This window comes from Mytilus galloprovincialis, chromosome 12 (genome assembly GCF_965363235.1).
Source record: "Mytilus galloprovincialis chromosome 12, xbMytGall1.hap1.1, whole genome shotgun sequence".
NCBI lineage: Eukaryota > Metazoa > Mollusca > Bivalvia > Mytilida > Mytilidae > Mytilus > Mytilus galloprovincialis.
Genome location: NC_134849.1, coordinates 49,077,451 through 49,090,476, shown reverse-complemented (window position 1 = coordinate 49,090,476; position 13,026 = coordinate 49,077,451). Strand labels below are relative to the sequence as shown.

At 33.0% G+C, this 13,026-nt stretch overlaps 1 protein-coding gene across 1 annotated transcript; it reads left to right on the top strand.

The window, feature by feature from the left end:
* The first annotated feature begins 2,269 nt into the window (after window positions 1-2,269).
* On the top strand, window positions 2,270-12,493 carry LOC143054074 (uncharacterized). The gene is made up of 3 exons (XM_076226946.1): window positions 2,270-2,988; window positions 4,555-4,713; window positions 11,307-12,493. Exons 1-3 carry the CDS (start codon window positions 2,568-2,570, stop codon window positions 11,471-11,473), a joined length of 747 nt encoding a protein of 248 aa, XP_076083061.1. The 5' UTR covers window positions 2,270-2,567; the 3' UTR covers window positions 11,474-12,493.
* Window positions 12,494-13,026: the final 533 nt, after the last annotated feature.

Sequence of the window (13,026 nt, the reverse complement as noted above, 5' to 3'; positions counted from 1 at the left end):
ATAAGCCAAAAACTGCATTTTACCCCTATGTTCTATTTTTAGCCATGGCGGCCATCTTGGTTTGTTCGCCAAGTTACCGGACACATTTTTTTAACTAGATACCCCAATTATGGCTAAGTTTGGTTAAATTTGGCCCAGTAGTTTCAGAGGAGAAGATTTTTCTAAAAGATTACTAAGATTTACGAAAAATGGTTAAAAATTGACTATAAAGGGCAATAACTCCTAAAGTGGTCAACTGACCATTTTGGTCATGTTGACTTATTTGTAGATCTTACTTTGCTGAACATTATTGTTGTTTACAGTTTATCTCTATCTATAATAATATTCAAGATAATAACCAAAAACAGCAAAATTTCCTTAAAATTATCAATTCAGGGGCAGCAACCCAACAACTAGTTGTTCGATTCATCTGACAATTTCAGGGCAGATAGATCTTGACCTGATGAACAATATTACCTCTGTCAGATTTGCTCTAAATGCTTTGGTTTTTGAGTTATAAGCCAAAAACTGCATTTTACCCCTATGTTCTATTTTTAGCCATGGCGGCCATCTTGGTTGGTTGGCCGGGTCACGCCACACATTTTTTAAACTAGATACCCCAATGATGATTGTGGCCAAGTTTGGATTAATTTGTCCCAGTAGTTTCAGAGGAGAAGATTTTTGTAAAAGATAACTAAGATTTACGAAAAATTGTTAAAAATGGACTAAAAAGGGCAATAACTCCTAAAAGGGTCAACTGACCATTTCAGTCATGTTGACTTATTTGTAAATCTTACTTTGCTGAACATTATTGCTGTTTACAGTTTATCTCTATCTATAATAATATTCAAGATAATAACCAAAAACGGCAAAATTTCCTTAAAATTATCAATTCAGGGGCAGCAACCAAACAACAGGTTGTCCGATTCATCTGAAAATTTCAGGGCAGATAGATCTTGACCTGATAAACAATTTTACCCTGTCAGATTTGCTCTAAATGCTTCAGTTTTTGAGTTACAAGCCAAAAACTGCATTTTACCCCTATGTTCTATTTTTAGCCATGGCGGCCATCTTGGTTGGTAGGCGGGGTCACGCCACACATTTTTTAAACTAGATACCCCAATGATGATTGTGGCCAAGTTTTTTTTAATTTGGCCCAGCAGTTTCAGAGGAGAAGATTTTTGTAAAAGTTAACGACGACGGACGACGACGGACGACGGACGACGACGGACGACGACGACGCCGGACGCCGGACGCAAAGTGATGGGAAAAGCTCACTTGGCCCTTCGGGCCAGGTGAGCTAAAAAAGAAGATGTGGTATGATTGCCAATGAGACAACTATCCACAAAAGACCAGAATGACACAGACATTAACAACTATAGGTCACCGTACGGTGGGGTACGCATGGGTTTGTTGCCTTTTTTAGTTCAAACATTTAATCTCTTGAACGAATAGAGTAGCAACCATCTTTATATATGTGTTATCGACATAAACTTATTGTTTTACTACTTAGGTTGATTGGTCATTTAATTAATGCCTCACTTGATGTCAATATGTTTTAAAGTTTGATACAGTACATCGCATTAATCTAACACAGTTCGCATAAGTGACTATGGTCTTGAAATAGAAAATGGTAGTTACATTAAAATTCCCCGAGAACATGTGCAAGACCTACAAATTCATCGAAGATGAATCTATTTTAATTCTGAATTTTAAGGTTAACCAGAACATCGGACAAAATCAACTTAAGATATACAACTAGTTGATGAACATTCCATTCATTTCCCTGACGAACAGAAATTGTTTTATATATTTAACCACGCCTTCTTTTGACACATTGAAATTATGGTCTTCCAGGTTACTAGAACTGGGCATAAACATAGGTTTCATCGTAACATGGCTATTGAATATTGTTATATTGTAAATCTATCACATATCTTTTTTTCTGTTTCGTTGTTATTTTGTTTATGTTTCATGACAATAAAGTTGATATGAAATAACTTTTGTATTATCAAAAATTGAACAAAAATCATTAAGTTTGTTATTTTCCGAAATCATTTTAAACTGATTTTGATAACATTATGTTAAAGTTTGACATTCATTTATTTTGATGTTTAAATTCATACTCGAAATGAATGGAGTTCATTCTGTGACGCATATGAATCATAGCTTTACTATATCTTTTGATGAATGTAATGAATAGGAACTATTATATTCAATACATTTCACTGTTCACTTTACTGAATAAACTGTAGTATGAAAGGATAGGTAAAACGAAATTTGTTTTGAATACTCACACGACTACTAACATATACAGGACAAGTAAAATCTAATTTGATTTATTTATCCTCTTTGGAGATACATTTTCGCGTTACCTTTAATAACCGATCGATAAATATTTCCAAAACCTATTATGATTATCCAATATTGAATAAAAGTTTGGTTCTATTTGTTATCATAATTGCTTCCAAATGGAGATATTGCACCGATATTACTGTTGATATGAATTCTACTATGTTCCATCGGCACTCTGTGTGAAAAACGTGTACAGTCTTAATTTAGCGAAAGGAATAAAGGAAAGAGAAAGAATGTCAAAAAACAGAATTGGACAGAACTCAATGGAAACAATCTGGCAGAAATCTCGATGGAGGGAAGCGGTGGATAAGCTTAAAAATAGTAGCTTCACCAATTTCAGTCTTAAAAACGGTTATCCGACACAACCACCATCATATCGTGAATACGATTCCCCATCATTGCCACATCAAAGGGAAGACGACAGTCAATTGTTAAATACTAACAAAAGAATGAAGGATGTAAGTTGCTGTTTAAAAGCTACAAACTATATCATAGGGATATTCCTATTGATATCGCTTATCCTGTCTACTGTTGGTACAACAACGTCATATTGGCTCGATACTGGTACCCTAAATGTTGGATTATTCAAGGTCTGCACAAAATCTTCAACCTGTGACCCTGTTTCATCCTTTACGGAATCTGCGTTCGCAACAAGTAAGTTTCATGATACAATTCATTTCTAAGTTATACATAAGTTGTTTCGTATAAAAAGGGATGAAAACATGATCCATACGAGTGTGAACAAATTCGAGATCTCATTTAAACACAACACAAATTTTGCTTATGTCATCGAGCTCACGAACAAACAAATCAAAATATAGAATAAACAAAAAAGTAACGAGATGCGTTGGTGTCAAGGAGACTCAATATTTAATATGAAACAGATGCTACCTAATAAGCTTCATATTTTGTTGGTGCATTTGTGTTTGATTTAAAATCTCGAAAAATGTACTAAGGTAGCAATACATAGTTAGAAATTTAGTTTTGCATTATGGCCATGGTGAAAATTTTAAATATGAAAGTTTTTGTACAATAAAATTGATTTTTAGATAATTGAAGAATAATAAAGCCTTCTAAATGGGTTTATATGAACATTTAGATTGTTTTAAATAGCATGTTTCATAGGTCATTATTCTGTTTGACAGTCCGTATTTTCCTATCCGTACTGCCCCTAGGTCCAGAAATTATTGTAATGTTTTTCAACAAAGATTTAACGCTCGATCTTTTCCATTCAATTTTATGGAAAAACGAGCAGATTTTTTTTTTTATTGAACCTCTTTATAGATATAAGTCTATGGTTTCAGGAAAGGTTTCACTCTATTAGATTGAACTTTTTTTGACCAAATTTTTAAGACTTTTGTGACATTTGTCAGAAAGGAAGGGAAAGAGGGTGTCTAAAAATTATGAGTGTCAAGTGTTTTCCTAACTGTGTATTGCTACCTAAAACTGGAAAGGAAATTATAAGCCAGCGTGTTGTTAACATGAGAGAGGGATAATAAGTCATACTACTGGCGAGTTAGTAAGTTATGGCGTACTGAATTATAATCCTGGTACCTTTGATAACTATTTATGATGATGAACACAAACTAAAATATTTTTTTTCTCTTCATTGATGTTAGGAATAGAAACGGTATTTGGAAGGCCATATAATTTACCTCAATTTAGAATAGACTCTTCAATTTATATATATATATATATATATATATATATATATTTATTTGAGCGATTGATTGGAAAAAATCGTGCATTTTTACATGAGAGGTGTTTAACTATTGGTTTCCAAATCTGATCTGGTGTGGTTGATGACAAGGTCAAGTTTGATATGGACGATTTTTGGCACATTGTTTTGGAATTTTGGATCCTCAATGCTCTTCAACTTTGTTATTGTTTGGCTTTATAAATATTTTGATATGAGCGTCACTGATGAGGTTATGTAGACGAAACGCGCGTCTGGCGTACTAAATTATAATCCTGGTACCTTTGATAACTATTCTTTTATGCCGTGAAGAAGTTATGCTCCTTGAATGATTGGGAAATGACATTTTGACAGCCTCTTATTTGTAATTTTCAATATGCATTGTACATCCCTAGCAGATATAACGAATCTGAATTTAAAGTTAAAATATTACATTAATTTTGTACTGAACAGGAATGCAATTAATGCAAGTTGACGAAAAGCAAACAACAAGAAATGCTAGTTTTTATTCCATTTCATTACAGCGCCTATCACATGGAGAATAGTAACTGGTCTGGACATATCAGGATGTTGTATGTTGCTGCTGTGTCTTATATTCTATTGTATATTTGTTCATTGCACTGTTTTGGATTATCGGAAAGTCAGTTGTGGTGTATTATTGTGTATATTTGTGATGCTGAGTGGTAAGTAAAAACGAATAATGTTTACTCAAATAATACGAGAAAAAATAGAAACACTTTCCTCTTAGATTAATGCATGTTTGATGAACGAAAAGATAGCAAATAAAATTAATTTGTAACATATAGAATATTAGTTACATACAGAACATTTAATAAGAGAACACTGGTACAATTGAATACCATCTGTTAAGAGTCTTGGTTACTTGGTAAAGTCTCAATCCATGATCATGTGTTTGCAGTTGAGAAGTTTCATTTGAACTAATTGGTTAATGCATATACATAGTAACATTCTTCGTTTCCCGCAATCAAACACTTGTATGGTCTGTTTCAAATGTACCCACTTTCGTAAAATACTTGGAACTGTAGACGTTTTATTTACACATTACATTGACTCTATTCCAACAGTTCTAATACTACCCATTTGAAAGCCCTTTTCGTTTTCTTAGCAAATGACGATCTTTCCAAGTCTTTTGTTTAACCATACAAACATCGAATGAAGCCGTATTCCGAATGTGCCTGTTCACTGTAGAATATTCAGATATGTTCCGAAAGGTTGCAATTAGGAAATACTACAAAAGCCACTAATGTATGTGAGTTAACAACAACAAAGGTTCACGCTTAATAGATTTCATAGGAATATTATTTATATGAAACCAGTTTTCATATAATCCTTTTAATTGTCTATGAATTACAACTACATTGTACTTTCAGAAAGCGTTAATTCGATACATCCATCTTGATTGTTTTCTATCATAAACGACTTGATCATGGCCAGTATGCAAAAAACAAATCCGCTTTAACTGGTACATGGCTTAAACTTACAAAAAGTGAGAGATGTTTTGCTCCATGTTGAAGGCCACATTGTGTCTTTGAAGTGAAGAACTAAAATAGAATACAATTTAATATTTTTTTGCAGAAAAAATGAAGAGAAAACATACATCATTTAGTTTAGTTGTAAATATATATTCTCTATACCTATTTATTACAAAAAATGGCATGATCATATATCTATGAATTAACCTATCATGTATGCCCCTGTAATATAACACGTACGTTATCAGCTTCAGAGTACAAATATTAACAAGTTAAAGCATTTAATCACGAAGAAATTAACCATATCAACAGACACCTGAGTTCATCATAGTCAGTGGGACATACGATACTTTTAATTCCCACGCTTGACGGAGATGTGAAGAGTTGTTCACCTAGAGAAAAACTCATCTTACCAGAGTGCATCACTCTAAAAAATATGACTTTTCGAGGGCGAACTAAACTTCGAACCTCAATAAGCCAAGGGAAATTAATGTTTTAATCTACTAATCTACAGTTACTGTCTATATCATTTGTTTTCCTTCTGGACATAATTATAAAAATGATTTACATATAAGTTTTTTTCTTATCCACTTGTTTGCATAATTATAATCTTTTTTTTTCAATTCAATTCTTTATTGCCATAATAGTTATCAAAGGTACCATGATTATAATTTAATACGCCAGGCGCGCGTTTCATCTACATAAGTCTCACCAGTGACGCTCAGATCAAAATAGTTTTAAAGCCAAACAAGTACAAATTTGAAGAGCATAAAGGACCCGAAACTCCAAAAAGTTGTGCCAAATACGGCTACGGTAATCTATTCTGGAATAAGAAAATCCTTAGTTTATCGGGAAAATCCAAAGTTTTGTAACAGGAAATTTAAAATTAAAAATCATATAATTGATATTCATATCAACACCGAAGTGTTGACTACTGGGCTTGTGATACTCTTTGGGACGAAACGTCCTCCAGCAGAGGCATCGACCCAGTGGTGTAAATAGTTATCAAAGGTACCAGGATTATAATTTAATACGTCAGACGCGCGTTTCGTCTACATAAGACTGACCAGTGACGCTCAGATCAAAATAGTTATAAAGCCAAACAAGTACAAAGTTGAAGAGGATTAAGGATCCAAAATTCAAAAAAGTTGTGCCAAAAACAGCTAAGGTAATCGATTCCCGGGATAAGAAAATCTTTAGTTTATCAAAAAATTCAAAGTTTTGTAACAGGAAATTGATCAAAATGACCCTATAATTGATATTTATATCAACACCGAAGTGTTGACTACTGAGCTGGTGTACCCCCGGGGACGAAACGTCCACCAGCAGTGGCATTGACCCAGTGGTATAAATAGTTATCAAAGGTACCAGGATTATAATTTAATACGTCAGACGCGCGTTTCGTATACATAAGACTCATCAGTGACGCTCAGATCAAAAAGGTATAAAGCCAAACAAGTACAAAGTTGAAGAGCATTAACAACCCAAAATTCCAAAAAGTTGTGCCACTCACGGCTAAGGTAATCTATTCCTGGGATAAGAACATCCTTAGTTTATCGAAAAATTCAAAGTTTTGTAACAGGAAATTTATTAAAATAACCCTATGATTGATATTCATGTCAACACGGAAGTTCTGACTATTGAGCTGGTGCTACCCTCGGGGACGAAACGTCCACCAGCAGTGATATCGACCCAGTGGTATAGATAGTTATCAAAGGTACCAGGATTATAATTTAATACGCCAGACGCGCGTTTCGTCTACATAAGACTCATCAGTGACACTCAGATCAAAATAGCTAAAAAGCGAAACAAGTACAAAGTTTAAGAGCATTAAGGACCCAAATCCTAAAAAGTTGTGCCAAATACTCATATCAGTAGGATAATTAATATACATAATAAAAGTAAATATTTCAAGAGTCCACTGTTCTAAGTTCTTTAAACTGTTTTAAAAAGGATGCTAGCTCTATTCTAAAACAGAATTTATCATTGAGGCTCTTGTTTTCATCACATAGGTTATAGAATAAATTCCCTACTCTTTGTTTTTTTATTTTCAAGTTCGGTAATTTTGCCTTGATATGTTTGTTAGCCTTTTCATTAAATTTGTAATAACTCGACTTGTCAGAGATGTAATAATATTTTTTATTTCACCAAATTTGTCAATGCTTTTTACGGAAACCCATTTAGGACCTCCCAAAAATATATTTTGAATTCGAAATCACGATTTTTTTAAAATCGTTATCACGAATTCTATAATTCGTTATAACAGATTAAATTTGTGATAACGAATTGGTGGAAATCGTTATAACAGATATTGTAATTCGTTATTACGAATTAAATTCGTTATCACAAATTTTTGTTATTTGTGATAACGATTTAATATCGTTATAACGAATTGTATAATTGGTTATAACGGATTATGTACGTGATGAATTTGTGGAATTTGTTATCACAGTTTGTATTGTAATTTGTAATTTCAGATTAAAATTCATTATCACAGATTTTAAGATCACCTGGCCAACAGGACTGTATGAGCTTTTCTCTCGACTTTGCGCCGTCGCTGTCCATTACTTTTACAAAAATCTTCTTCACTGAGGCCAAAATAAAACAAACTTGACCACAATCAGTTTAATTTTAACACATTTTATTTGCCAAATTAGCAAAACAAATTGGACACAAACTGAACAACATTAGTGACTTTTCAATGTACAAGTATAAACAAAAAAGCACCGTATACCTAGAACTTTTTGTGTAAATGGGTGGGTTAACTCAAAAACTGATATGTAAGTTTATTAGCTGGCGACCCGGGTTTCACACCAAAACTCTCTAGAAAAAATGTGTCTAATCCTCATATTCCTTGACCGATATATTTTTAATCCTTCTCTTTTATTTAAAGTCTTTTAGAGCGTTGAATATCATTAATGTATGTCGTGCCTTGAAACATTTTACACAGTGGCAACAGTAGTAGTTTCTCCCCGTTTCGCAACATGATTTATTGAAGTGTAAACCTAGAAATATTCTGGGTATTCCTAAATTGCAGATTATGGGAAGAACAATAGATATTGCAAAGTATGTTGTTTTAGTCATTAGAGTCTAATGAGGTGACAGGTGACTTAACATGTGGAAATTAAAGAAAAATCATTATTTAAATGAAATTTATGTAAAAAAATGTAGTGTTTTGTTGTTGTTTGATAAACAAACTGTTTAAAAGAAAAGGTAGTTAAAGCATTTAATAGTAACCAACACTTTCAACTTTAGCTTCAAAGATTTAATTAATTCATTATTTAAATAAAAAAAATAAATAAAAAAAGAAGGTCCTAGAACAACAAATCATTAAGAAGGATGACATAGTAAACTGAAGAATTAGTCAATGCACCTCACCAGAGATCTTCAGAATGATAAAGTTGTTGAGACAAGAAGAACGTTCTCTGACACTCATCAATACTCTTATTGATGATCTGTTTTACTAGTTGTTATTGGTTTTGAACTTGCTGTTAGTAACTGCGAGGGATCTCAGATCTGTACTTAGTATCAATTTTTCGTGGGGATGTATAAGTACAAGTCCACATCAACTGTTTTTGTAAGATGTATTTCTATTCCATTCCATCTGATAAGTTTAGCCTTTTTCAACTGAGTTTTATAGTTTGTTCATATGTTGACTGTACTGTTCAATCCAGTAATAAAGAAAAAAAAGTTTTACAAGTCGAACACGTGCTTATGATTGACGACTTACGCAATCAGTACCCCCTTTTTTAAACGAGTACAAAATAAGACGTTAATCTGAACATTATTCATGCAGTATAACACGACCACAGCAATTATCGCTAATATCTAATATCGTTACAAGTTTAAAAGTCAATACATGAATATTAATAGCAACTTGATAATATCTGAAGAATTTTTTTTATCGTAATTCCGAATTCCTTCCGTAGTTTACAATGAAATTGATACATCTGGTCTTCCAAAATCACTTGTCTCAGATATTTTCCCCATATATATACCTTAATATAACGTGTTTTTAATTAACTTCACTGTTATTGGACTTAATATGATGAAAACTGCTTATGCAATATAAGGTGTCAACTTGGCCAATACAGAATAACTCGGCCAATATAGATTTTTTCTGTATTGGCCGAGTTTTGATCCGGCCAATACAGGATTTCGGAACGTCTCTAGTTTTTAGATCGAAAGTCACGATAAACACAAACTTAAAGTAAACAGTTGTTTGGAAGACGCAGTTTTCATTTTCTCACCATATACATGCTGATGCTTCCAGTTTAGCATATATTTCAGGCGTAAGACGGTCACATTCATTTAAATAGCATTTTGAAAGCAGACGATGGAATGAACTCAGGTTTTGGGAACGAGTACGGAGTAGATCATCACAAAGTTCATTTCTTGACGACCTTATATTTAATTTCACGATGGTACATAATTTTACTGTTTACTTTTGCTTCTCATGTTTTGTTAACTGTCATTCAATTTTAATCCCGAACCAGGCATATGCATTCTGTGATTGTGCAAATCTGCGTTCTTTAGTAATTTGCCCCCTATGGATAGTTGTATCATTTTAAACTCAAACATTTTTTTTTAAATAGTTTTAATGGCAATGGCAGTACCTTTCCAATTACTATTTATGTGTTGCGTCTAAATTTAAGTTGTAACACTTTATAGTGACTGAAACATTCATCAGATGAGGGTTGACAGCAGTGTAAGGCGTAGCCTTATTTTTCTGAATAATTATGGACAACGTTATGGTTGGGTTTCTGTTTATTTTCTAGTTCGATAGTTGATTCATCACAGCCATTTATTGTCTGTTGTCTGTGTCCATATAATAAAAGACTTACTGACTGGATATTTTTGGAATAGTAAGTTTATTGTCCCCTCGGATACAACTATTTCCATCGACTTCGCCTCATAACTATAGTTGCATCATGTGTAGTCCTTTAACCAATCATATCTCTATAGTATAAATTTATACGAGGTAAGATAATAAGGTACATAGGATTTTTTTTCTGAGACAAGTGCCTGTGTATATAACTATGAAATTAGCTATCTAAAGTCCTTAAAAAAATGAAGTTGTATAATATCTTCTTCAGCGTTTTACAAAAAAGAGTACGGAACTTCTGGTAGTTGATGCTGCAAATCGTAGATTCCAGTTTTGACTTTGACAGTGATAAATAAATATCCAACCGATTTTTAAGCCCTATTCAATTACAAAGTTAGCTAGTAAACGAAATGGGAACCACAAGGACAGCACGCCATTTCTGGGAGCAATACAGGCTTGCCATTGGAATTGCTACAAATGACAACTAATAAAAATATTTGTTATTCTTTATCATGTATATTAAAATAAATAAAATAAGCAATATATCAGCCTGTTCACCATTCCTTACATGAAAATAAACGAATAAAATGTTTTTTATTAAGGATTTTCTTTTTTTTTAGGAGTAGATTACCTTAGCCGTATTTAGCACAACTTTTTTGGAATTTTGGGTCCTCAATGCTCTTCAACTTTGTACTTGTTTGGATTTTCAATTGTTTTGATATGAGGGTCACTGATGAGTCTTATGTCATGGTGAAAGTTCCTCTATCTTTCAATTTTTATCCATGGAGATCCATTTCAAAACTAAAGAAAAAAATACTATTTGTGTAACTGTTTTGTTACATTCTATTTTATCAATTGTTTTTAGGGTGTTAAAAGTTGTAATAAACAATTCCGGTCCCCAAGATTTATTGTCTTTTTATGCAGCCTTTATGTAGACTTGTACTTTTTATCTTTTCAGCTGGAGCAATTCTAAGTGGAATGGCAGTTATGGTGTTGTACTATTTTGACATTGATAAAACATACTCATTGGACTGGTCTTTCTATGTAGCGGCGTCTGGTGGTGGCCTTGCTTTCATAACTTTCTGTATTATGATTGTTTATATATTTGTACTGGCGTTTGAATGATATTGCCTTAAAAGATCATATTATGGTATACCATTAATTGATCATCAATTCTATGTTTAATAATACTAAAACAAAAATGATATTCAATCTTTAAAACATCAAAGTTCAAACTGGAGCGATGAAAAACAGCACATAACTCTTTTTATGTTGATGAATATGATTGTCCTTGATTATTTGTCTCGAAAGTAATGAACATTGTCGAATTGAATATAACTTAACCCCCTTTGTGACAAATATGTATCTTGTATATATCTTACATCCCTTTTACACTCACTCAAAACCACCAATGAAGTTGTTCCAATCACGACAACCTAATTGACATCTCATGCAAAAGAAACCAATTCTATTCAAATATTTATAATGACCCTGTAGTGAAAAAGTAATCCCCGCCATAAAAACAAAACAAACCTATTCGTTTCACATTGCGATCTAGTTTAGCCCCTGTCAAAGAATTGGGAAACTAGATCATACCTTCATGTACTCTCCCAGTCTACTCTTACAATTTGCGTCCTGATTCCTGAGTCGGAAAAATTCGATTGAAAAAAAAAAAACCCAACATATTTACTCACTTAACATGTATCCATTTCAAATTGATTAACAAATCAATCGAGCACTAATTTTCGGAGAGTAAAGAATGAGTGAATAGTTCAAGGGGGGGAATCTACGTCATCACGCAGGGTGTCGGCGATTGAAATTGGACCACCATTTTGTCGCTTCAAGGTAAGAATTTTACTTATTATGCCAGTTATATGAGGGTTATGATTATACAAAATAGTCCACCAAAGACTATATAAAGTAGGAAAATAAATGAGCCATCGCTCAATATTATTGGTTATCTCAATTTTGCAAACACTTCGACACCAATTTTAGGAATTGGGTCAACATGCAGGATATCGGTAAAATTTTTCATAACAACATCTTGATTATCAAGAACCGCCTACTTTATCAACAAATGAACATGTCCGAATTCTTTATTGTACTCGGGAAAATACTTGTTACTCACAAATATCCGTCATTATGGTCGAAAAACGTCTTATTTTTAAAAAAATTGAAAAAGGATGTCGGCAACACATCGAATATAGAAATGATACAGGTTAGAGATGATACAGGTTAGAGATAATACATGGTTAGAGATGATACAGGTTAGAGATAATACATGGTTAGAGATAATACATGGTTAGAGATGATACAGGTTAGAGATAATACATGGTTAGAGATAATACATGGTTAGAGATGATACAGGTTAGAGATAATACATGGTTAGAGATGATACAGATTAGAGATGATACAGGTTAGAGATAATACATGGTTAGAGATGATACAGGTTAGAGATGATACAGATTAGAGATAATACATGGTTAGAGATGATACAGGTTAGAGATAATACATGGTTAGAGGTAATACATGGTTAGAGATGATACAGGTTAGAGATAATACATGGTTAGAGATGATACAGGTTAGAGATGATACAGGTTAGAGAAAATACATGGTTAGAGATGATACAGGTTAGAGATAATACATGGTTAGAGATGATACAGGTAAGAGATGATACA

Excerpts from the sequence above, each read along its gene's own strand:
- LOC143054074 (XM_076226946.1), top strand. The coding sequence starts at position 2,568 with ATGTCAAAAAACAGAATTGGACAGAACTCAATGGAAACAATCTGGCAG. Across the intron at positions 2,989-4,554 it reads GGAATCTGCGTTCGCAACAA|CGCCTATCACATGGAGAATA; the intron begins GTAAGTTTCATG and ends ATTTCATTACAG. Across the intron at positions 4,714-11,306 it reads TATATTTGTGATGCTGAGTG|CTGGAGCAATTCTAAGTGGA; the intron begins GTAAGTAAAAAC and ends TTATCTTTTCAG.